This window comes from Micropterus dolomieu, linkage group LG15 (assembly GCF_021292245.1).
Source record: "Micropterus dolomieu isolate WLL.071019.BEF.003 ecotype Adirondacks linkage group LG15, ASM2129224v1, whole genome shotgun sequence".
NCBI lineage: Eukaryota > Metazoa > Chordata > Actinopteri > Centrarchiformes > Centrarchidae > Micropterus > Micropterus dolomieu.
Genome location: NC_060164.1, coordinates 15,614,072 through 15,639,507, shown reverse-complemented (window position 1 = coordinate 15,639,507; position 25,436 = coordinate 15,614,072). Strand labels below are relative to the sequence as shown.

The following is a 25,436-nucleotide window of genomic DNA, read 5'->3' as shown; positions in this document are numbered from 1 at the left end:
CCTTAACATCACAGCACATGAATAACTTGGCCCTTCTCTGTCAACTGAAGCCTGCTTTTGCTGGTTGTACAGAGACACCGCAATGTAATAAAACTCACACAGATAACTCAGAAAATGTGATCTACTCAAATATCATCAGTCACATCTAAGCAGAACCATTGGTTAACAGCAGGTGAATTGATGGCTTCCTCTACACACAGAAAACACAATAAGAAGGGAATAAAGTGAGACTGAAAAGAGTGGTGAGGGGAAAGAGAGTGGGGAGATGAGGTGAGTGATGGTGTGCGTCACTGACTGACTGAAAAAAAAAATAAAAGAAAACAAAGTGAGGCCAGGTCTAGCCCACAGGAGATATTTAAGAGCAGCGGTCGTGACAAGAGCGTCAGGGTCATAACTCATTCTGTCTGTTCACTGTGGTTTATGGAGTGGGACAGAAACTGGTTGACAGAGAGGAGAGCACCCCCCTCATATATACACACACACACACACACCCCTATGTCCTAGGCTGCTGTACACAGAGCAAGCTGCTGACTGGGCACTTTGGGCCTGCTCAACTTCTCAACAAAAGGCCTGTTGTCTCCCTCTCTCTTGCTCCCTCTTTCTATAAGGCGTGTCCCTCTATTTAAGTGTGTGGAGAAACCACTCAGTGGGGGGAATGAGTCAGATAGAAGAGAGAAAGAAAGTAAAAAGAAACAAAAGGGACGGACAGTGAGTCAGAGAAAAAATAAAATAAAGAGTCAAACAAAACACAGGAACCAAACCAAGACGATGAGAAAATGAAGGCAAGCAGACAGCAGAAGATGATGATTGTGGACGTTGCATCCCATCTGGGAGAACTGTGTTGCCCTCCTCTCGGAGCGAGTTTAAATCACTGTCACAGACCCTTGAGTCTGAAAAGAGAAGGGGGATACACAGGTACATCTTTTCTATTACTCTATTCCTTCAGGTATAATATTGTCCAAGTAACGCAAGAAGATCAGAACACAACCTGAGGCATCGTGAAATCAGAGTGATTGCAGCAGTTTGGATATGTAAAATGATTTCAATTTGGTTTAAAAACACAGAAATGTGCTCTCACTCTGCAACAAAACTTCAGTCATACTCAATATTCTGAGTGAATGTTCTGCTGTGCAGTTTAATCAGAGCTAGAGCATTTGTTAAAAAAGGGTGAGCCACAGTCCCCTGGCAAACCGAAGCACAAAACAGGCTAAATAATGAATGATTTGTTGTGGTTGATGTTCTCTACAGCAAATGCGTTGGAGTTTGCCAGCAAAACTAATAATTTACAGAGCCTGCGCCTTTAGCAATTGAACATCTGTATGCTTTTCCTTTGGATGGATGGATGTTTCTTTGGAGTTCAGATGGTTTCATAAGCGTGCGTGTTCAGAGGCTCAGCTGGCAAGAGGCAAATCTGAGAACAAGAGCAGGCAGGTGGATGACTTGAGAGCAGGTTGCTATCAGCGAGACTCATCACACACTCATATTTTGTCTCTTCACACACCCTGCGTTGTTCACAGACACCGGGGGGCTCTGAAGATGTCCTCCCTATGTGGAGTTTCTTTCAGCCTCTTTGCCTGGAGGCACTCTGTGAGTGGCTCATCTTCGGTCGCTCACAAGTGTGGTTAAAACATGGTAATCGCATCAGCCAAATCACTACAGTAAAGATAATAAAAAGCATATTAAAAACTTAAGTCAAAACAGAAGAAGCCAAGAGCGTGGCGGCTAATACAGAGGACTGTGGAGGCATGATAAAGCGTGTCTCACAGAGAGAGTTTACACCAGAAAGGGGAGGGGGGGGGGGGCTAATCCTCTGTTGAATAACCACAGGCTGCCTAGCCAGACTCACTACTAGTACTCACTCTCTCCTAGTACAGGGCAGGTCAACACAGTGCTATAATCTATAAAAAGGTGTGTGATGAAAAGCCCAAATGTACTTTGTCAAGTTCAGACAAAGCCAAGGGACTACCAGAGGGACCAATTTTGCAGCTGCTCACAGGTAAACAACGGTCAATGTATTTCAGAGTATTTCAGGATGTTATTCTGCAAGAGCAACCCTCAATACAAGGAAATAATAAAGCTTAGGAAGCATTAGCAATCCAGTCAGCAGAGCAGCAAGACACCAACTCAGCATTACCTGCTAAGGTCTGCTTGCTAGAAGCAGACCGATACACGCTCCAACTTGACAGCTGTAAACTATGGATCACATTGTGGGTTTTTTTAAGGACAGACATGTCTGTTTGAAATAAAACTTCAGCAAAGTGATCTGTAAGATAGCCTGCACAGTTGTTTTACATGTGGAAAATGTCAAAAAGAAGCATTACTCTGAATCCCCCCTCAACTTTTGGATATCAAGGCTCATTCAGCATTCAGGTCCTCGGGGCATGACGCTGGTTGTGAGTAAGCCACTGGCTTCAGTCATTCAGACAAAAGCAAAACAGGCGAAACTAGACAAGGCTTTCACACTTGGTTGCCCTTTGTCTCTGTGCAACAACAACCCAAAACCGCTGAAGTGGAGGCAGTTGCCGTGAGGACACGGCGTGCAAATTAAATGACTAGAATGGATAAACTATCATTAAAAATGTAGTGTTAACGCAAAATCGGAGCAGAATCTGGTTAAATCAATTACTGTTAGGATACCAACGTGGTTTTCTCTCCAAATCGGAAGGTGGACCGATGTGTAGCATGCACGCACACACACACCCATGTATAAGACGATATGGACCAACATGTCAGTGGTACAGCTGTTGTCATGGAAACAAATCAGGCTACCTAATGTACTATAACCACATAATGTCACTAAAAACAAACTCAAACTGGTGTTGGATATCAGTGGAAGGATCTTGGATTTTCCCTTTAAATGCACAAATATCACAAACTACATTTAGTAGAAATAACCACACATTGTGTACACCATACCTAAACCAACTCTACATCATGGATGTGTAATATGTGTATTGCAGTGACTGGGAGAGAGCCTTGCAGGGCAGGATGCCTGAGAGTGATGACAGAAGAGTCCTTGGCTGAATTAATGACAAGCTGTGCATTAGATCTGGAGGACATAGTGAATATTTAGTTTAAAGATACAGGCTAGTGCGTTATGTTTTTGCACATTTAAAAAGAGCACAGTGTTGCACTCTGTGAGGTTCTGATTACAAATGTGTAACCATGCTGTAAGGAGCACCGTTGCCTACCCTTGCAACCATCACACGCACCTTTATTATGATTTAATGCAAATTTTGGTTAATAATAAGTCAAGCTGCAAGCCTTTGCTGTTATGCAGACTAGCTATCTCCACACTGTGGTCTTGCGCCAGAGACCACCCAGATTGTATTCACGGCAAGGGTTAGGCAGTGGCTGGTGCACTCATTTTTAGATTCAAGTGAAAGCGTGTTTATGATCAGTTAGTGTCTCAGCTCTTACCGGTAGAGTGGTCTACAGGTCCTCCGCCGTTGTTACTGAACAGGGCAGTATACAGGTCAGGGTATGCCTTCTCCAGGGCTACACACAGGTCGAGGAAATGGTCGCTCTCCTTGTTCATCAGCATCTTCAAAAGGTGGTCTACTTTCTCGGCGCTGGACGAACAGTTCTGGTCCAGTTCGAACCTATCGAGTTGACTCAAGGTACCGGAAACTATCAGCAGCTCGATCACTCGGTCCGCATCTGTTATGGACTCCAGTAAGTTCTGATGGCACTGGTCTAGCAACTCTTTGTGCTTTGGCTCCATTGCTATCCGCTGTAGTTCCGTAGCTTCCCAGCTAATCCAGACGGCCAAGTGGATGTAATATCCTCACGGATCAAAAGTACCGAGCGACTACTAAACTTAACTTATCGCGGCTTGCAGAAGTTAGCCGGAGCCACCACGGCATTAGCTTGCATGGGATATCAATTTTTATAGCATAGTGAAAAAGGCACAAGAAGCCATATTTGTTGCCTAAGGCTGTTGACTGCACTAAACAGCGATACATTTTTCCATCTTACTCGTGTGTGGCAGTTCAGGTGGTTTTTTGCTTCCCCTCAGCGTTAGCTTTAGCCGAACACATTGTCCTCTTCTTATGTATCATTTAATGCGCCCTTTGACGACTCAGCTGCTGGGGAAACTCACGTAACTCCGCCGCCGAACCTCAGTTACACTGTATCCTCCGCCATGTCTGAGCAACTCAGCAGCTGCTGCCCGCTGTCAATCAACGTTCCGTTCAATGACCATATAAGGCGAAACGGGGCGGGGTTTGACAAGAAAACGCACCTATTTGTTCAATGGGCGTACACAGCACCCAGTAGTACGTCGAAAATCCCAGGCGGAAAAAAATGAGAATGGAGGCAATTTGCATGGAAATCTGGAGATGTATTAAAAATATCGGCGTAGTGGTAGGCCTAAATGTGGGCATACAATGAACTCATCTGTAGGGAGTAGCAACCATTTATATCAACAAAATGGAAAATGTATGTATTTATTGTCTGTAATGGTGAAATGTAAGTAAGCACTTTTACTCAAGTAGGCCTACTGTTCTGAAGTACATGTTTTAGATGAGCATTTCCATTTCATGCTACACTAAAACTCTGAGGGAAATATTAACATTTATTTTTATAGCTTTTTCCTTGATGCTTTACATATTTGGATTTTCTGTAGTAAAATATAATGAATATATTAAACTATGTAGCAGTGTATAACATCATAACAATTGGCTCCAACCTGACCAAATACAACAGTACAATGCTAATTAAAAATGCATACAAAAGCAGGAGACTTTTTTCTACCTACTTTTACTTTTGTATAGTTGTACATGTACTATGTACATTTTCCATTTTCAATACAGGGCTTTTACTTGTAATGGAGTATTTTTATATTGCAGTATTGTTACTTTTACTTAAGTAAAGGATCTGAATACTCCTACTACCACTGGTTATCTGTTGTTATCTCTGTGTAAATTCCATCAGTGTGATGCAATTTACTGTATCACAAGTGTATGAGATGAATTTGTGTCATCCATCGTCAGCTGCTTATCCTGGGTACAGGGTTGCGGGGGGCTGGAGCCTATCCCACCTGGCATTGGGCGAAAGGCGGGGTACACCCTTGACAGGTCGCCAGTCCATCACTGGCAATTTGTGTCATAAAAAGCCTAAAATATCAGATAAACCAAGTCATTTTGATCCTTCATCATCACCTTTTGATTTAACATAGGCACACCAAATCAGCAGAACCCCAATGGATATATTCACTGATTACATTAAGTATTTTGTTTTAGGAAAAATGCTAATGCAGTGATAAAAATATAAAAATATTATTCAGTCCTTGCATAATGCTCTTGGTGTCGCCACAGGCTTATGCTCCATGTTTCTATAACCAAGCTGCGCTGCAACCATTTTCAGTGTGTATGCTATCTGTGTGTTGGGCGTGATAGAAGAGTGCGCCATATGTGCTATATATAAGCAATATGTGAGGGTAACAAATTAAACGTGTATTTGAATAGTATTCATGAGATGCAACATAATGATGATGATGAATGCACTCCGCTTCCAGTCTGCAGCTGAATAAAGATTGTTGGCACAGGGGCTGGCGTCTGCAGGCATACCTCTCAAACCGTGACCTTATTCATGCATGCACTGAATCTCATTGTGACATCTACAACTCTCTCTCCCCCTCTCTCTGTGTCTCTGCCATGCTGGCTCCATAACTCATGCAACCATGTGCTCTGCCTTTAGATGAAAAATTAATTACAATTCATTCATATCAAAGGGAAGCAGGTCCCCACTGCTGACACAGATTGGACAGTTGTGTCTGTAGCCTACTTCTGAAGACACGCATTTGAATGGAGAAGACAGCCTGATGCTTTTTATCTTGGGGATATGAACGGGTTTATTATTTAGACAACAGGGCTGGTGTTTCTAGCTGTCTGGTAATTTACTGAAATGTTATTTAACAGATTTGTTTATCAGACAGCACGGATCAGGGAAGATAATAGCTTTATCTTTTATTGAAGAGACTGTCAGCAAGCATATCCATCACTTATCCTGCCCACATTGTCTGAAGCAGAAGATTTTATGGATTTTTTTTTATTGGCAGCTGAATAGAGATCTAGCTAATGAGGAGCTGTCTGTGCGAAGGCTGGCAGAACAGTTATTTTATTATCCATTCACTTTTGACACACTTTTATTAACTGCATCTAAATAATTTATTCTCAACAATGGTGTGTCTATTTTATCCCAGTCCTGCGAGAATGTACGAGATTAACAGTGTCCTCTAGGTGTTGAATGAATAGCATCAATTCAAAAAGGAGGCACCGACGACATGTTAGAATAAGTTTGCTGGTGTCCTTTGTCATCATACTGACACGTTTTAACATTTTCATGTGAAGCCATCATTTCTGCACAAAACCTCAGAGGATTCCCAAATGACTTTCATCTGGATATCTGTAACACATTAGAGGTATCTGATCATAACGATATCCAAATTGCAGTGTAGGAAGAGGAATGCTCAAAAATTACCTTATAAAAGTAACATAACAATGTTTAAATGATTTTCTCAAAACTGATCCAATCGCATTTAATATTCATTAGAATTCTAGTAATCATAATCTAAACAGCTATCTAAAGCCCTAAACTTCAACTCAATTCAATTCAAATTAGCTTTATTGGCATGAATGTGTAACAACAATATTGCCAAAGCATTACCTACACTCTTTTCTATCATTTCTAGTAAATTATAACATGGTGTGATCAAACATGATTCTTCCAGCATATGGCTATTACCCAAGGGTCCCAGTGACAGCACTGCAGACTTGTTGACTTGTTAAATGTGGCCAAGGCGGCTTTATGGATGCCATCAATTCCACGGGCCACCCCCTCCTCACTTCAGTTATTGATTGTAGTGCAGTTAACTCTCTCACACAAACACACACACACTACCATAGCCAGCCAAGCGCAGAGCCACTTCTCTACAGTTACGTGTGTTCGACAGCATTTTAAGTGAAGCCAAAAGGACATAATATGGCATGGAGAGCATCCACGCAGGCTGGCCTTACGCCCCTCATGGAAAGAGAACTGATGTATTTGTATTGATTGAGTAAAATGCTGTGTATTTAAGAGTCACCATTTGGTTTTTAGAATGGACTCTGACACTTTCAGCACATTCAGCTAAGGAGAATGTAGACACTTGTTTATGTTGCCTGTACGATTATAAACTGAATTGTGACCATGGTTATTGATCTAATGCCATCATATAATGATACACATTCTTCACAGCTGAGCATGTAAAGAGCTCTGCTTGTTGAAATGAACACTTCTTGTGTAGTTGTTGGGGTTGAATGAAGACTTTACTGCCCTCTACTGGCAAATACAGTCTACTACCAAGTGCAGTATAAGTTAAAATTGTAGAGCAGTCATAAGAAAATCATAACAGCTTTGGAAGATATTATAGTTAGTTAGAATGCCATCTGATGAAAACCATTTGTATTGCACCTAGGGAGTAATTTGCTTGTGAACCAGTGAAGGCATATGATAGACATCACTTTGAATTTTATCTAAATAAGATTTGTTCATACAGTATGTTTATTTGTTTTCAAATAACTTCATGTATTCTGCATGTGACAAAAATCAAATACTTCCAGTGTGCATTATCTATATTTATTTTTGGGGACTAAAGAAGATAAAATCACCAACAATATATGAAAGGTTATGCTTGATTTTACATGCTTTGATAACATGGTATAGGATATACAAATTAAAGCATCTGCTGAAAATACAACATAACTATGGTGAACATAAAGTAGTTAAGTGTAAACAAAATATAGAGATTATACAATTGAAAACATTAACAGACAACTTTGGTACTTAGCTGCTATGTATTGTATGTGTCATACTTTATTCAGCATTGCTGAACATTAGACAATTAGTTGATTAATGTGCCAGATATCATTAGATATCTGAGCATATTGGCACAATTGAAACAAAATATATAACTCTAAAAATTCTAATGTATTCTCTTGCAAATCGATTGTATGGCCATGTATATTCAACTCAAATATCCAGCACAGACATCACAAGTGAAAAAATATAAAACTTTTCGTGCATTCTTTATATAGAAAAGAAACAATATGTAGCAATATTGAGGTTCTTTAAACTAAAAATTGCATTGAGAGCAATGGATTGGCTTGCAGGTTTTGTTTAGTGCATATAGATAGGCAGAAATCTGATATTTATAGAACATTTCTATAATGTATTTCCTTTTCAGTCACTGCCCCCACACAGCTTCAGTAGCAGTTTCTTGTAGTCCCCTGATGTGTCTCCCTGTCAATAAATCAAATGCATAAGCAAATTATTTAAATCTTTGTCTCATTAAGTCATGTGTACTTATTGCTTTTAAATCGTCCATGCAGCTGTAGGATTATTTTTGTAAATACAATATATGACATGGATACTTACAGAGATGTGGGTGTACAGCGACTTGCCATAGTTTTTAACATACTCCTGGCGGATATCCAGCATGTCAACCTCGGAACGGGAGACCATGATCCGGATCAGGGTTGTGTCTTTGGTCCCAGCTCCCTGTACACACACACACACACACAATGCTGGACTTATTAAGTAATGTATAAAAAATTACTATCCAACCCTACTATCCACATGACAGGGTGTCTCACCTTCATGGCCTTGTAAAGTCTCTCAGCAAAGTAGGCAGATGTGTTCTTAATACACTTTACTGAAACAGAAAATATAATACACAAGCACAATTTACTCATTCATTCATGCTTTGTCTCTTTCTCTTTTATACAAACAAGAGCACTAAATTACTAATTAGTGCATTGTAAAGAACAAATTCTAACATGTATCACAACACGGTGAGGAAGACGAAGACAGAAATATTTTACTTGTGTGCCATTTACAAACAGAGCACTATGAAAAATCAAGTTATGAATACACCAAGGAATATAACAGGATGGCAAAAGCACATTTAAAGCTGCACTGATGATTGATTCAGGGCTGTATTTTTCAGCTGTTTTCTGAGCTTCTTCTCTTATGGCCAAATATTGCTTAATGCAGCTTTAAAGCAAATTAATTTCAAAAAACGTAAATGTGAAATCAGAAACAAAAAGACAGGAGAAAAATTATACACAGTGTCAAAATCAATGGCAAACACCCAACACTGCAGTGCACACCACTTTACAATGAAAACGTATAGACTGGATGTGCCAATCAATGAGGGATTCAAATAAAACACATCCAAAAACAGGGTACTGTACCACAACCCTGAGAAATGATGGCAAGAAAAGGAAAAAACAAAACAAAGGATTATACATTTAACAGCACCTCTTCCTCCAGCACTACATTTACTTTTAAACGTGTATTAGTATAGCTGTAATACAATAAGCATGGATAATGTTTCATGGTTAAGTGTTACGTTAAACATGTACTGCAGACAAGCCTCAACACTTGTCATTAATGAATTATGTGGAGCAGATTCTAACTTGCACAATACATGGGTGTGGCCCTGCTAAGGCTAGGCTTGAATATGGTGTGTTTGTGTATTCTTACCCACTGCCAACATGCCACTCTCTAGATCTCCGGACATCTCCCTGCTGATGCTCTTCTCGATATCTCTGCCACACATCTGCTGGTACTCAAGAAACACTACACAAACATGCACAAAAATACACACACCATCAGTAACACAGCTAACAAGGCACTGAAGTAGCATTTGTGTTCTCATTCTCAATTATCCTTTGATACGTTTTAGGTGTTTAACCTTATGTCAGATTATGCTTGTGAACATGTCTTCATAAAGAATACCTGCTCTGAGATGGGGTTTGCTCCTGGCACACAATATAGCGTTAAATTTAGACTCGTCTGTTCCGAGCTTGTTTTCTCCAGCAGCATATAGGGCCTATAAGGAGAACAGCAATGTAATGTAAAAAACCAAGTAACTAACAATATAAAAGCTACCAACTGAAGATAAATTATCAAACATTATGGATGAGTATAAAGCAGACTTTACCTGAGCATCTTGTTTAGCCAGAGAGATGTCAACAGTTTCTCGTTCGTCACGATTACCCTAAAAAGTACAGAACAGCTTATTCCCAGTTAAATCTGAAAGTAGCTGTTAACAGATGTCAGGTATCCAGGTAATAAATTTGTCTCATATCTGTACCTGGGCCAGAGAGATTAGAAGCCTGCGGAAGTGGCCTGAGGTATCACCACTAATGGCATCCTCCAGTGACTTCTTGTATTCTGAAATGGCAAAAAAAGTAATGGTATAACCAAACAAGTATGTACGGCAACCACAACTCAATTTACTGGCAGTGGAAACTTAAATACTGTGGAATACCACATTTTTAGTACATAAAAAAAACTAAATAGCAAACACTAAACAATTAAATAAATAAATTATAAAACTGAAGAATTCATTCAAACTGTGTAATACCTGCCTTCCTGTGGTTGCCATTAAACCCTGATTTGTTTACTGTAAATGTTTACATTTGAGTTACATGTTTGAGTTACAAAACTCAATTTCACTCTACAACTTGTTGTATTGTGACAATAAAATCTACCTACCCGATTAATTTTTTTATCATTGACTAAAGCTTAGTACTAAATGACTTTATAGATTCCTAGCCATAACATCTGCATTTACACATTTTAGCTTATCAACAAAAGTAATAAAAATCTGTCAACACAGTATTGTGATGCTTTGTGATAAAGGAGAACACAACAGTAGGGGAAAGCAGTGCATTAACCGCCCTGAGGCATCTCACCTGTTTTGTAAAAGCGGTTTATCTCCTTGATTTCAGCGTTGGAGCGAGAAGACAGGATCTCTATCAGACAGGCTTCATCAGTTCCAGCTCCCTGTTAGGAACACAGAAAAATGTTAATCTGACAACCTCATCCTCGCACCCTGCTGCAGCCAATCTTCATTCAAACCAATAACTAATGAAATACTTCATTTTATAATAATGTAAAATTTCTTCTTTGTCTAAGAAATGTTTTTATAATAACAAGTAAGCAAATGAGATAGATAGATAGATAGATAGATAGATAGATAGATAGATAGATAATTCTATGATGACAAAAAAATGGCAAATATAGAGAAAACTATGGTGTTGGTTTTGTTTCTGAGCATTTACCTTTATGGCATTGCGGAGCTCAGAGGCATCAAACTCAGTTGGGGTCTTCATCATGGCCATGACCAGCTTCCTAAAATCTCCAGACAGTTCTGAATGCAGGTCCTTAATCAGATCCTGAAAATGGAAACGTGCTTAAAATAACTAAAAAAACACCAGTAACTGCTGCTGAGAAAAAGGCTCTGTGGCATAGCTATAATGAGCTCTAAGGACATCCAATCCCCTTTCAATTTACTGGCAGCACCAGCACCTGTTGTCTGCTTGTCACCATTATACACTGCTTGAAAATGCAGACTGAGCCACATATGATTCTATAAAGAAATGTTGTTTTCTTTGTAAACAATGTATTTTCATAGTAGACACTGTCCAAATAGAAAATGGCATCAGGTATCACATATACAACATATAAGCATTAACAGGACTGTTACCTTCCCATAGGCAGTTTTGTAGGATCTGAGCAAGGGCACACGCTGCCTGTTGGAGCGACTCCCCAGTAAGTCGATGATGGCTTGCTCGTCAGTTCCTGCACAGACAAGCCAACAGTGTCAAATCAGAAACACGTTTCACCCTTACAATCAATTATTCAACTAAATAATTAAGGAAGAGCAGCCTAAAGGAATATACAGTCAGAAAACAACTTCCCCAATGGACAACATTCATTGCATCTGTAGGATATAACAGCTCAGAAATACCATAAAACTTTGATTAATAGCCCAGTCTTTTATTTGCTAAAATCACAGAATTGACCCTGCCTATATTTGGGACAGGCGTCCATATGGGACAGACCTTTAATTCCTTTCGCACAAAACTAAAATAGGCTACTATGAAACCGTTTATTTATTTCAAACAGTATGAATATTACTTGTATAAAAATGATCAAATAATATCAAATACACATCATTCATTTGATCTACCTCCGACAGACTGCTTATGCACTTTCATTTGTAGGCAGCAACGTAACAAAAACAACAACATGGTGCAGGATGAGAAAAGTGTGGCAGAAGTTAGCAGACAGAGAACAATGGACTTCACATGACAGTATTCACAACTTGGATAAATTTTTCTGAAAAGCTGTTTTAATTGTTTTGATCTGTGGACCCTTACAGAGTAAAGGAATTTAATAATCAAGGAACTGACACAAGCTTTAAAAGGTAACGAGAGTCGGCTTTTTTTTGTCTCATCTCTTGTTCCTTGCAAGTTACACCAGTAAATCTATAAGAATTAGACTTTGGGGCTTGTTGTTTTCGTTTAATGAACTGAACGACTCAATTGTAGAGAATTTAACCAATCTAACGATGTGTAGCATGTCCATACTGACATATTGATCATAATTTTAAACATTAATATTTGTATTAACAATCTAATCAGCTTAGAAGCAGCTAAAGCAGTTGACCTGGTGGAGTTTAAGAGGTTTTATACAGCCAAAGAACTTCTAAAAAAAACAGACCAGGCCTTTATTTGTCAAAATGTGTTCCCACACCAGGCCAGTAAACGGGGTAGGTAGCTATTTGGGACTTGGCTGTTAGCTGAAGTTTTACGGTAGATAAAAATGACAAAATAACAAGTAGCGAACCCTAATTAAGTTCTCTGTCCATAGCACTCACCAAAGCCCTTCATGGCCTTCCTCAGGACTTCCGCATCTCTGAGTGGGTCAGCTCCAGGAAAGTCCACGATTGTTCCCCTGAATCCCCTCTGAGATAATACAGCAATTTCCACAAGTGTTACTTCAACAAAAAGTGCATTCTGTTTTAGACATTACATTGTAAACGTAGATACGTGTGTATGTGTGTACTTAAGGGCGGGATCACACCTAAAGGTTCGGTTCCTGAATTGAACCAATGTGAGGTTGGAACATTGTTTCAATTTTCCAAATGGTCGGGTTTGCATTCAGTTTACCAGTCATCAAAACATCATGCGAGAACGTTTTTAACCAACATACAATAGTACGCTTCCTGTGATTGGTTCAAACGGTGTTCACACCAGATATTAACCTCTCCAGAGACTCTGCAGCAGTTCGAGACCACCCCTTCGAGGCGGACCAAAGAGTAGGTGTTTGGCCTGCACCAGAGTTCGAGTTCAGCATTCACACCAACCCAACTGCACCAAGGGTGTAAAAGCTCCAGGGTTCAGTTCAACCGAAGTAAACAAGGCTGGTGTGAACCCGCACTAATACATCACAACACAGAGTGATAGTAAGATATTTTAGTTTTTAACCAATATTGTCTAAAAACTAGTTTCAGTGTTTCTTACATTGACAGGTGGAGCTACTGGTGTGACTCCTCCTCCGTAGGCTGGCATGGATGGACTTTGTGAAGGGACGTTTGGATGTGCTGGTGCGCCTCCGAAACCAGCCATGGGTGGGTTGGGTGATGGTGCTTGTGGGTATCCGGGCATTGGCTGGCTAGGCTGACCAGGGTAGCCCATCCCCGGGCCTTGGTTTGGGGGCATGGTCCCTCCAAACTGTGGATACAGGCCATAAGAATGATGGTTAGGGAAAGGGGCTGTATAATAAGATGAAAATTCATATATCTGATTACACAAATAAGAATACAACAAATACAAAATAATAAATCAGGAAAGAAAAAGAGGTTAAAAAGTTGCATTAGATGACAGGTAAGGTGATCGGTTTAAGATGCATGGATAAGAATTATGTACGTGAGTGTTTTTCTCTTGCAAGAGAAGCTGACAAAGAAAATGGTAATGCTTAGGTTTCTGAGATGCAGATTTTGGAAAAGCATTACCATAACATGAAAGTATCCTACCAAATCTAACAGAACTATTCTGTGTGCACACATTTTTCTAGGTGCAAGTGATGATGCCTTTTTAGGCTAAACTTACCATGCCAGCGTTGGATAAGCTGTCAAGACCAATGGATGGATATCCACCAGCAGGCCCACCTCCCCAGCCGCCTACAACAGACAACAAAGGCAAAGCTGTTCAGGAAAGCTGAGGATGTATTGTGCTACTAAATGCCTGAAAGAATTGAGAATATTGGACTGACACAGTGATGACCCTTCTTACTGGAACTTCCTTTTTCTCACTTTCCAACTAGTTAACGAATAAGTGAAAGAGTGCTGGACAGAGAATGGGAGTACTATGTGAAAGATGGACTGCGGGACTTGCTTCTCTTAGCAACAGCAGAGGTTTGTTTGTTTCTGAGGGAGGAAAAAATTCACTCTGTTACGTACATATGTCTCATGATCCCTCTTGCCTACAAACACAGAATAACTGACTCATCCTTTCTAAGATTGGCACCAGAATACCTTGACCTTAACACTCTGATTTACTCATGTTGCTCTGCATGTGCTAAATGAGGAAGTAGGCAGTTTTTATGTTATACCATATATCTGATATGTTATACCATAACTCTATAAGGTAGTACATCTGATTGTATAGTGTTTCTGCCTTTTAGAGGTCACAGAACACTTAATGCTAGAGTTGCAATAGTATGAGATTTTCATGGTACCATAACTGTCTAAAAAAATATTTTTCACAGTATACGGTTTTACACAATAATTATTATCATCATCATTGGTGACAATGACCCTTAGAGGAATTAAGACAGAAGGTTACTTTTATTTGAACAAACTGATAATAATTAGTTAATTAGTGCTTGCTTTTTGTGCTTCTACTATGATTAAGTACGCTACGTAGTTAAATTCTCTATGCTGTTCTGTATCGGACTTCCTTCCCGGTTCGATCTGCTCTGTGCTGCTTCTGTAAAAAAGCTGCTATACGTTTGGAGCAGGCTATGTCGGAAATCAGGGTTTAATGCTTGTGTGATCTTGTGAATTTAGCTGCTTGGCAAGGTAACGTGATTTGGGTAGCAGGACTGCTTACCACGTTCTCACATGACTTAAGAGTGACAGTTGGTGGGAGTAATGCGCCACTAAGCTGGTTTGTCAACTGCAGAAGAGAGTGAAAAGAGTGTGGCAAGAGTGTGACAGGTGAAGGTATGGTTATTCTAAACTTTATTTAAATCTTAAAATGAATATACAGAACAATTACTGTAGGCGTGATCCCGAATAGTTGAAGATTCAATGCTTCAATAGGAGGAGCCTGATTCAACTGCCAATCTCACCATCGAATCTTTGCAGAGGGGTTATGAAAGGAGGTTCATGCCATTTTTGCTATATAGGGTGGTCAATGTCTGATTTTACAAAGAACTACCGGTTTTCTCCCAATAAGTTAATATGTAGCCTATTATGATATGAATATCAACATATAATGTAGGGTTGGGCCAACAGACGATGCCATTGCTGACAGACATCACAATGTTGTATCGGCATCTTCTTCCTGGAGTTTTCCACCCGCGATCCGTTATCACGGCAGCAGGTGATCCCCATCCTCCAGTGTATTTTTACATTTCTATGATATTTCATATTTTTCTGAGTCATTTCCTTACAATGTTGATTACCTACATAGTTCGCCAAATATTTTTTGACAAATATTTTAATTTTGTGCTCAAAGTTCTAAAAGTTGCTTAGTTGTTAAAACGGGGTGGTGACATATGACTATAGTAATTCCATAAGTCATATGTCATTCTCACGCCGTCACGCCTCGTTAAGTCAGAGCATCAAACCGATAAACATCGTTGTGAGCTAGCTAACCAATTTATCATATAATTTACTTAGAACTTACAGTAGAGTAGGTATGTTCATCATGGTATTTGTGCGTGCGGTGTTGGAGGACAGGTGACAGAAAACATGTCGCACTTTCACTTGCCACCGTCTTATATACAGTCTGCAACACCCGTTTTACCAATGCATCGGCGGAGGCAATGGTATCAGAAGTCTTTACATACAGTTCAACAGAGTAATAGCCCCCTCACCCGCCCCCGTGGTAAAGTAAGCGCACCATAAAACGTAGTGGGAGTTATCATGTGCAGTGCGTGACAGGACCATCGACTGTATGATTGATAACAGCTAATACTTGCACATTAGTTTCTATCATGGGTAAGTAATAGCTACTCCTGCCAGACAGTAAAGTGTACTAAACTTTACAGTGTAGTGATGTTAACACAGCATATCGTTAGTGAACACTCCAGCCAGTCAGTTTTCGGTTGTCATGGTAATCGATTACGTCCGACAATTAACCACACCCCCATTCTCTGTTTGAGAAAGAACGTTCACCAAAAACGGCAGTTAAAACTGTCTGGAGGGGGACTTTAATGACGTAGCCTTTTAAACTACCAAAACCAACATCTGCAGTCCATGTGTTCACTGTTGCTTTACCTGGTCCGTGCTTGTAAACTATCTACTGTGTCCATGACATGTAATGTAATAGGCTACCAAATTTTTTACCGAGTGAAGTCTGTAAACTAACTAATTAACATTTTATATCTTGTTTGTTGAATCCATTCCAAAAAACAAACTAAGTGTGATGGTGATGACAAGACTTCAGGTCTTCATATTTACCATACAGGCAAGTGAGCAAATAGGCACATCTCCCAAAATGTCCAACACTTATTTTAACAGTGTGGCGCAATAGCTTACCTGATGGTGGTGCCTGTGGGTAGCCTCCAGCCTGTGATGGATAGCCTCCTGCTCCTGGCTGTGGTGGATAGCCTCCTGCTCCTGGCTGTGGTGGATAGCCTCCTGCTCCTGGCTGTGGTGGATAGCCTCCTGCTCCTGGCTGTGGTGGATAGCCTCCTGCTCCTGGCTGTGGTGGATAGCCTCCTGCTCCTGGCTGTGGTGGATAGCCACCAGGTTGAGGAGGATAGCCGCTTGGCTGTGGTGGGTAGCCTCCTGCTTGGGGAGGGTAAGCTCCAGGTTGCTGAGGGTAAGCCCCAGGCTGTGGTGGGTATCCACCTGCCTGAGGAGGGTATCCTGGGTAGCTCATGCCTTAAAACATAAGACAGGACTGTCAAAGGGCTGAAAACGTGACCCATTACTAAAAAATAAAAGACTCATCTTGTGCAGCCACCTACACAAAAATGTACTTTATCTGATGGTAAAGGACAATTAGAAAGAAAGAACAATGCACTGTTAAATAGTGGTAGGAATCGCAGGGTACCTCATGATACATGGCTCACGGTAACATCACAATACAGCAATTCGGCAATAATCGATGTATTGCTAGACAATCTTAAGATGATACACAATGATATCTGTTTAACTATGAATACAAAATGGCCGTGAAAATGTTTTTCTCTATTTATTATTTATGGTGCAAATCCAAACTGTTTGAAAAGAGCACAAATCTGCAGCACATGTTTTTCAGTATGTAAATTAAAATGACATAACTACAGAGCAATTATGAAAAATTATTATAAATTAAAGCTGCAAGCAGCGTTGGGCGGGCCCTCACACTTGTAGCGCGTCCGGGTGTGAGCCGGCCGAGCTGCATATTCTGGAGCTCTGCCGGTGCGGCTGTAAATTTGCTACGCGGTTCCGACGGCGCATGAAGGTGTTATATGTCACTTCCTGTGTCCCCTATGTGGAGCTACATAGCACTTGCCGCTATGTATATAAATCGGTATTGGTGTGTAGATGTCTGCAGGGTGGGAGAGTTATCAAGCACGTAAAGTTTGGTTCAGATGTGAGCGTGTACTCTGAAGTTACAACAACTTCCTGTGTCATGGCGAAGAGTTGATCTTTGACGCCACGCCACGGACACGCCCATTGACGAAAACTCACAGATAGCACAACCTTTCATCGTCAATACCTTTAGAAGGCACAGCAGAAATTTGAAGTCGATCCGAATAAATCCCTAGGAGAAGTTTGTTAAAGTACGGAGTGTGTAAATCGCCAAAAATTGCCATAAAATTCAAAATGGCCAACTTCCTGTTTGGTTTAGGCTATGGCTCCAAGAGACTTTTTTGTGCGTCTGGACAAGATACATGTACCACAGAAATTTCATACATATAGGTCAAACGTGCTGCGGGGGCTGCTTCGTTAAAGGTCACTTCCTGTTGCCAGCAGGTGGCGCTTTGACTGTGGGTGAATGTCGGCATGTACATGTGTTGAGGGCGGGACTCTCATCGTACATGTACAGATTTGGTGCAGATGTGAGCATGTACACTGAAGTTACAACAACTTCCTGTGTCATGGCGAAGAGTTGATCTTTGACGCCACGGACACGCCCATTGACGAAAACTCGCAAATAGCACAACTTTTCATCTTCAATGCCTTTAGAAGGCACAGCAGAAATACTTTCAACACATGTATTAAAAAATTACCTTAAATTTGTTTCCCACAACGTATTTGGTCTCTAATCTATTTCACTCCTCATCTCTCATTCAAATATAAAAAGAAATTGCAAGCTGTAGTCTTTCCCCATATAATACCACCTGTGAGGATGACCTAATTAGGATGAGGAGCGATCCACTACTATGCCTTCAACAGGTTTCATTTAATGCAAGGTATCCAATGAAGTATTCTATTGGTATCGGAATCACTTTAAAATTACTGGTATCGTAAAATTTCAAAACGATACCCAATCCTAATCAGGAAAGACTTATCTACAGGAAGACAGATGTGTGTCAGAAGGACCGCTGTCATCTGAGAGCTCCATTACCACATACCAGAAACCCTTTACTGCAAGGAGGACGTGATCTGGACAGTTTACATAATAGTTTTGGCTTTGCTACTTTGTACGTTAACAATTTATATTTCAATTTCATTGGCTATAAATAAAGAGTTTTATTGTTAAAGAAGAGTTTTGGTCATTTTAAAATTTAGTAGTAAGTGTGATATAAGACAATTATATCATGTTCTTTCACATTTATGTTATTTCACTGTTTAAACACACCATATAAACCTCCTGTTGCTAAAAAAAAACAAACAAAAAAAACCCTACAATTACTCATGTCCAGACGGACAGCATTTTAAAATCTGAGAACTCCATTCTCACCCTGGCTAACCTTATCAACTCCAGAAGTGACGCCATTGAGAAAATGGTGGAAGCTGTCCCTGCAATCAATCAATCAACTTTATTTCAGACATATAGGTCTATATCAGTAAAATAAAATAAAGACACAATACAAGACACCCAGTACAAAATGTGCAAACTCATAACACATTCCACCATAATTAAAACACACATTTGTTTCAATTTTTCCAAAAACATGAGGAATACCTTGCATCACTTTTTGTAGGTTCAGTTAAAGCTAAAATTACCAAATTCTTTGAATTAATCAGCCGACACATACATTTATGCATAAGATTCCGCAATACAGCATGAAGACTGGCAACATTACTTGTCACAAATATATGACTTGCACTTGTCCATCTTGGGAACTTAAGCAGGATTCTAAATGCATCATTAAATGCCACCTGCAGCTTTTTCCATTTTCCCAACTGCACCTCAAGTGGGCTGTATAGAGTGGAGTACAGCAAGCTTTAAAAAGAGCTATTTTAACATCATCAGAACATAAATCATCCCTGATTATATGACACAAATATCTTACTTTATTCACCACATTTAAGACTTGGTCTGCCAGATAAAAAGTAGGAAAGGTTTGTTTCTGATCCTCCTTGGTTTTGGCATCTCATAATAACACTTTTTTAGGGTTAAATTTTTTGTCATGCTGCACACCATACTTTGAGCAGACTCTGAGCAGTTGCTGCAGGCCAGCACTATAAGGAGACAGCACGACCAGATCGTCAAATAAAAACACATGAATGAGAAGATAGCATGTGTTGAAAAATGTGTGGAGAAAAGTGAAGAGACTGTCCTGAACAGTATGGACCGTGTTCTTGAATTGGAACGTTATGGTGTTCAAGAAGCCGAAAAGGAAGACGTGCGTACAGAGGTGATCAAGATTTGTCAAAAGCTACTACTATCTGAAAGGGAAGTTTCCAGATGCCATAGATGTTGCTCATCAAGTCAGGAAACCCCGCCAAAACGACCCTAGATCCCACGACATCATCCTCAGGTTCATATCACGACGGAACAGGAATGCAGTTTGGAAGGCTGCCAAGAACAGCAACTTTCTTCAAAGAAAAGGTCTGCGCTTCACAGAGAATTTGACAAAGGAAACAGACAGAAAATGCGGCTTACAATTAAGAAGGCGCGAGAGGAGGGGAAATCAGCCTACTTTCTGAGAGGAAAAGGCTTTATCAATGGACTGGAAATTCATCCATAGACACTCTTCACAGAGGAGACCTTTGGTTTGGTCTTCCTGAATCTCCTGAAAATGTATCTGGGGGAGAATTCAACTGCCTCCCCTTATAAAAATGTAAGGCCTTACTTCTCTCATGCATGTTTATCTGTCTAGGCTTATTTAATTTATTATTTGTTACTCATCATTATCTTCTGAATGGGCAGAAACACAACCAACTTTACTTTAAAGTGTTTAATCAGAGATGCTTCTTATATCTTTAAATAGGTGTTGTTCTCAATGCCATATCTCTAGTTCACGTCATCTTAAAGTTTATATAAATATATATAAATAAAGTTTATCTAAATCTTAACCATTATATTTACTGTTCCTGTGTTAATATTTAACTCTTTCCTTTGTACTACTTACTGCTAGGGGGTTACGTAACAGTGTTAAATGTAAAGCTTTATTTCTTTTTGCTAAGCAGTTCAGGTGAGATTTTTCCTTTTTACAAGAATCTCATTCTCTTTCAAATGATGCCAATTTTTGGAGATCTCAGTGGATTAACTACATATGGCTTTCTCACGGTACAGAATGGTCACCTGGTGTAGCTACCTTAAGGGACAACAATCTAGTATTCATAATAACCAATGTCTATGGATGTAACACAAACATGGAAAATGATAACCTTATTGTTTCTGTAGATAACATATTAGTAGAATGGTAGGACAAATTCCCAGATCCCACCTTATTGTTAGGAGGTGACTTTAACTTGATTTTGGATGGTAATTTGGATCATATACTTGGAGCAATAAAACAGGCTCTAGTCAATCAAGGACAGATTTTTGGTTTGTTTCTGTAAACTTAATAAAGATGTTATTGATGTGGAAATATGGCCATCTCCTCTTACGGATCATAAGGCTATACATTAAGTTGAAATTATCCACCGTTAAGTGTTGCTGCTCAGTCAGTGTATTGGAAACTCACGACGAAGTTAAAAAAAAATAGGTTACATCTCTGATTTCTTTTTTTGGTCCAAAGCTAAAGATGAAAAGAAAAGAAAAGGAAATAATTGGGAACTTTTTAAGAAAATATGGTAGTACAAAAGCCAAATCCAGAAGAGGAAGAGGTAATAACAAAGATCACCTTTTTATCTCAAAAGAACCCAGCTACACTATAGGAGGAGCAAAAAGTCGAATTAGCTACCTTGCAAGTTAAACTTGATGAGTTACACTCAAAAAGCAAAAGGTGCTTTTACAAGATCTAGAGCAAAATGGCTTGAAGAAGGAGAACACATTATTTTTTTAATTAAGAAAAATACCATTCTAATAATAATAATATTAATAGACTAAATATTAATGGGGTTGTTACAGAGGACTTCAAAGTAATCCAGTTAGTGTAGTAACCTTTATAGAGATTTATGTAGCTCTAAATTCTGCCAAGCATCAGCTGTGTCCTTTATGAATAGTTAAATAAAAAAAATTCTTATAGTTAAATCTATTAATGAAAACAAATCACACTTGAGGAAATTAGGAAAGCAATCAAACTTCTAAAAAACAACAAATCACCCGGTACTGATGGACTGACCTCAGAATTTTATAAAGCTTTTGCTAACGAACTGGCTCCTTTTTTACTCGAAGTTTTTCCCGAATGCATGGAAAGAGAATCTCTTCCAATCACCATGACTCAAGGTCTGACTACGTTAATTCCCAAACAAAACAAAGATAAATTACTTATTGACAATTGGCATCCGATATGTTTACTTAATAATGATCACAAGATATTTGCTCTACTATTGGCTAAAAGACTTGAAATGGTGTTGAACTCTGTTATTGAAGAAACACAGTCAAGTTTCATGACATAAAAACATCAAATAATTAGACTTGACCTAAATGTCCTAGATCATGCAGATTCGATTGATGATAATGGGTTTACCAGTCTTTAAAGAAATTCCGCTTTGGTCATTTTTTCTGTACAGCTATTAAAACTCTAGATAAGAATAGTAACAGTTCTGTTAAAAGTTATGGGTGGTACATCCCCTAGATTTAATCTGTCTAGAGCTTTTTATACAGTCTATGGTCTAGAGGCATTAAGCAGGGCTGCCCCACTTTCCCGTACCTCTTCCTTTTAGTAGCTCAGCTGTTGGCAAACCATATTAAATCTAGTGCTGTGAAAGGTATCTCTTATAGGGAGAGAATAAATTATAACTCAACTGGCAGATGACACCACTTTATTGTTGAAAAATAAAAAACAAATTTCTCTTGCAATTGATGTTATCAAGATGCTTTCTAAGGCTTCTGGTTTGTATTTGAATGTACAAGTGTGAACTTATGGCCATTAAAAAGTGCTCTAAACCAGTTCTTTGTAATATTCCAATAAAAAATGAAATACTATATTTATATATAAAGGAGGATGACCTTAAATTCCAAAAATCTCAAAACAAATTTAACCAACGGCTTTTAAGGGATCTCTCATTAAGAGGTAGAGTGTTAATTACTAAAGCAGAGGGACTCGCAATTATCATATGCTGCTTTAGCTCTGCATCTTAGTGACAAACTAATAAAAGACATTGACAAAATGCTATTCAATTTTATATGGAAGAATAGAACACATTACTTCAAGAAAACAGTTCTCATGAACTCCTATGAAAACGGTGGGTTTAAATTTTGGGATTTTTATACCATAAATAATACCTTTAAGATAAATTGGCTGAAACTATTTATATAGAAACTCTACCTCCATTTGGACAGTTTTACCCTTCATGTATTATCAAAGCTGGGTGGCTTAAACTTGTTTCTAGTTTGTAACTATGATATTGATAAGGTATCTGTTAAAATGTCTGACTTTCATCGCCAGGCTTTCTTGTCATGTTCTCTCATCTACAAGCACAATTTCTCAGTCTGAGAAGACGAGTCAAAGCGAGAGGGACCAGTGTCTTGTCTGGAGGTTCCGCAGAGCAACCAGCTCCTACTGCTGCCGTATGAACTTGTGGGTTTGGTGGGAGAGGCTTAGCGAAGTGATACGAGCTGCAGAAAGACACGCAGAAGGTTTTGCTTTGGTCTATTGTTGCCAACTACAGCTTTAAATTGTGTAAACCTATTCTAGTAGGGCTCAAAATGATGTATGAACCTGAAAATGAGCATGATATGGAGCTTTAAATGTCTCCCCTAAGACATACTGAATGTGCTGACATAGCAACAAGAGAGTTGAAAACCACCCTTCCTTCTCTTTTACACAGGGCACAATTCTTCACTGACTGACATGAACTGACATATGACGATCTGAATTTTCCCAAAGAACTGGCAAAACCTGTGTGGCAAAACTGACTGCAGTTGACTTGAACAGTGTTCTCCGTTTTGCATTTTATGGACACAGAAAAAAGCAAAAAAGGGAGGGCACTAACCTGTGAAATACAGAGATCAAAACATTTAAATTTAGTGAATACAGCAACCGCTTAAAAGCTACATTCAAAATTCATTCAAAGCTAACTGTTAAATAAATAATATTAATAATCTTCCTCATTAACTTCCTCACCTGCTGCTGGTGTCAGACACAGCAGTACAACATGTTGACAGAAAGGGCCTTGTGAAATACTTTTTACAAGGGTTAGGGTAATACACATTTGGTCAGAACAACTGTGGTTTGTGTGTTTCCGGGTTAAGTTCACACTAAATTGCTGTTCAGGTGCAAACATCACATTTCCCTTCACACATCAAACTGTGAGAAAACTGTGTTCTGACAAAACCACAATGCACAAAGCAAATCCTCATGTGCACACTTGCTTAGGGAGTTTGTGTATTCATAAAGATATTTATCATTAATAAGTTGCCAGCACAAGGCAACTGCAACATCCTATGGTGTTATAAGACAGAGGCGATTATTATTAGCTAATGTTAATATCCTGGCTCCATTTTGTTGTGACGCTCACCTAGGTTCACTCACTTAAAAACCTATGAAGCTATTTCGGGCAGACACAAGACGTTACTACAGCTAATTAATATATCTTGGATTGCGAGTACAATGCACTGATAGGCTAACGTTAACAATATGCTAAACGCACTGTTAGTCAATGGGAAACAGACATTTAACTTATAACACGAACAGAAATTTGGTTTTGAACAGTGAGCTAGCTTCTACCGTTACAAGGCTGCTTCAGGCCTGTACAAATCTCCTATTGAAAAGCTAACTTTAGTTAAGATAACGTTACCTCCCATTTTACATAATGTCGATACGTCAGACGTGTCAAGTAAGTCCTGCTAAACAAACACAAGTCCAGCAGCAAAGTGAAGCTACGACCTAACGTTAAACGAGCATTTTGTAGGGTTAGGATTTAATGGCACTGGTAAGTTAAGTGTAATAACGTTACACGTTGGCAGGCTAACGACAGCGCCGAGAACAGCAGAGCAACGTTAGACCACAGAACGACTCCAAATATAATTGCCACTTATCAAACTATAACTTATAAACGTGTGCTATTGTGTCATTCGCTATTTTAGCTCGGCCTGGTTGAGTAGTTGTTTGATTTCAGCACTTACTTTAGTCTGCTTGCAGTCGCTTCCTGGAAAACGTTTGACTAGTGTAGCAGTATTGGCTATATTTAAAGAGTAACTACACACCCATATTCTGCAAGCTCCCTCCCTCACAGCAAACTTGCACAAAACAGCAGGACAACACTGGTCAGACTGGTGTGGGTGGGAGTCATACCTTCGATTTCGGGAACCCACCCATCTACTGTTTACCCGTCAGAGACCAGTGACAGATAGGCTACACCATGTGACAACAGCCGGTAATAAAACCAATAGGCTACGTGTTCACTAAACATCAGTGACATTATGGAAAATGTGACAAAGTCTGTTATTTCACTGTGATGTTACAATAGGCCTGTCTAATTGACATGTGTTGCCTAAAACATACTACCTGGCACAGGTATTCAATCAAAATTAAAATTGAGTTAAATCATTGTTGTGTTTACTGACACACAGACGCACATGTAGCTACTAATTCTTAACGATATGATTAGAAAGTATGAATTGTATATAGGCCTACTGATAAGTAGGTAAGTACAACAAAAGGTTTTATAACGAAAATAAATTTTGTAGTCCTTCATGCTTCACACGCAGAACTTAAATGTAGCCTCTGCTAAAATATGGTAACAAAATATAAAAAAATAAAATGAAATAAAACAATTACACACATACACCCAGAACATTCTATTGTATGTTACAGTAGTCCATATGGCCTACACTTTATTACATAACAACAATGAAACCTATGGAAATATA

General features: G+C 39.3%; 2 protein-coding genes and 1 long non-coding RNA gene across 7 annotated transcripts in view; 1 reads left to right on the top strand and 2 right to left on the bottom strand.

The window, feature by feature from the left end:
* The window catches only part of dlg5a (discs, large homolog 5a (Drosophila)), a 44,143-nt gene extending 39,974 nt beyond the window's left edge, over positions 1–4,169 (bottom strand). For all 3 annotated transcript variants that reach the window (XM_046069995.1, XM_046069997.1, XM_046069996.1), the window contains exon 1: positions 3,421–4,169. In XM_046069995.1, coding sequence (XP_045925951.1) covers positions 3,421–3,724 — 304 coding nt within the window. In that variant the 5' untranslated portion in view covers positions 3,725–4,169. The remainder of the gene's footprint in view (positions 1–3,420) is intronic.
* LOC123983710 lies at positions 3,263–14,254 on the top strand. The gene is made up of 3 exons (XR_006828263.1): positions 3,263–3,675; positions 13,915–14,065; positions 14,164–14,254. It is a non-coding gene; the product is annotated as an uncharacterized LOC123983710 (long non-coding RNA).
* On the bottom strand, positions 7,605–24,939 carry LOC123983709 (annexin A11-like). 3 transcript variants are annotated; one of them, XM_046070001.1, is made up of 15 exons: positions 24,859–24,939; positions 16,607–16,954; positions 13,950–14,020; positions 13,362–13,571; positions 12,716–12,803; positions 11,540–11,634; positions 11,115–11,228; positions 10,746–10,836; positions 10,142–10,221; positions 9,989–10,045; positions 9,784–9,877; positions 9,529–9,624; positions 8,637–8,695; positions 8,419–8,541; positions 7,605–8,283 (listed from the first exon to the last, which is right to left on the bottom strand). In XM_046070001.1, the coding sequence occupies exons 2-15, from the start codon at positions 16,950–16,952 to the stop codon at positions 8,224–8,226; spliced, it is 1,584 nt and encodes a 527-aa protein (XP_045925957.1). In that variant the 5' UTR covers positions 16,953–16,954; positions 24,859–24,939; the 3' UTR covers positions 7,605–8,223. The 3 variants fall into 3 exon arrangements, with proteins under 3 accessions (XP_045925957.1, XP_045925956.1, XP_045925955.1); XM_046070000.1 differs by lacking the exon at positions 24,859–24,939 and adding an exon at positions 24,690–24,846; XM_046069999.1 differs by lacking the exon at positions 24,859–24,939 and adding an exon at positions 24,362–24,497.
* Positions 24,940–25,436: the final 497 nt, after the last annotated feature.

Coding starts and splice junctions, on each gene's coding strand:
- LOC123983709 (XM_046069999.1), bottom strand. Junction 14,021..16,606: donor CCCACAGGCACCACCATCAG/GTAAGCTATTGC, acceptor TGTCTGTTGTAG/GCGGCTGGGGAGGTGGGCCT. Junction 11,635..12,715: donor GAAGGCCATGAAGGGCTTTG/GTGAGTGCTATG, acceptor TTGTCTGTGCAG/GAACTGACGAGCAAGCCATC.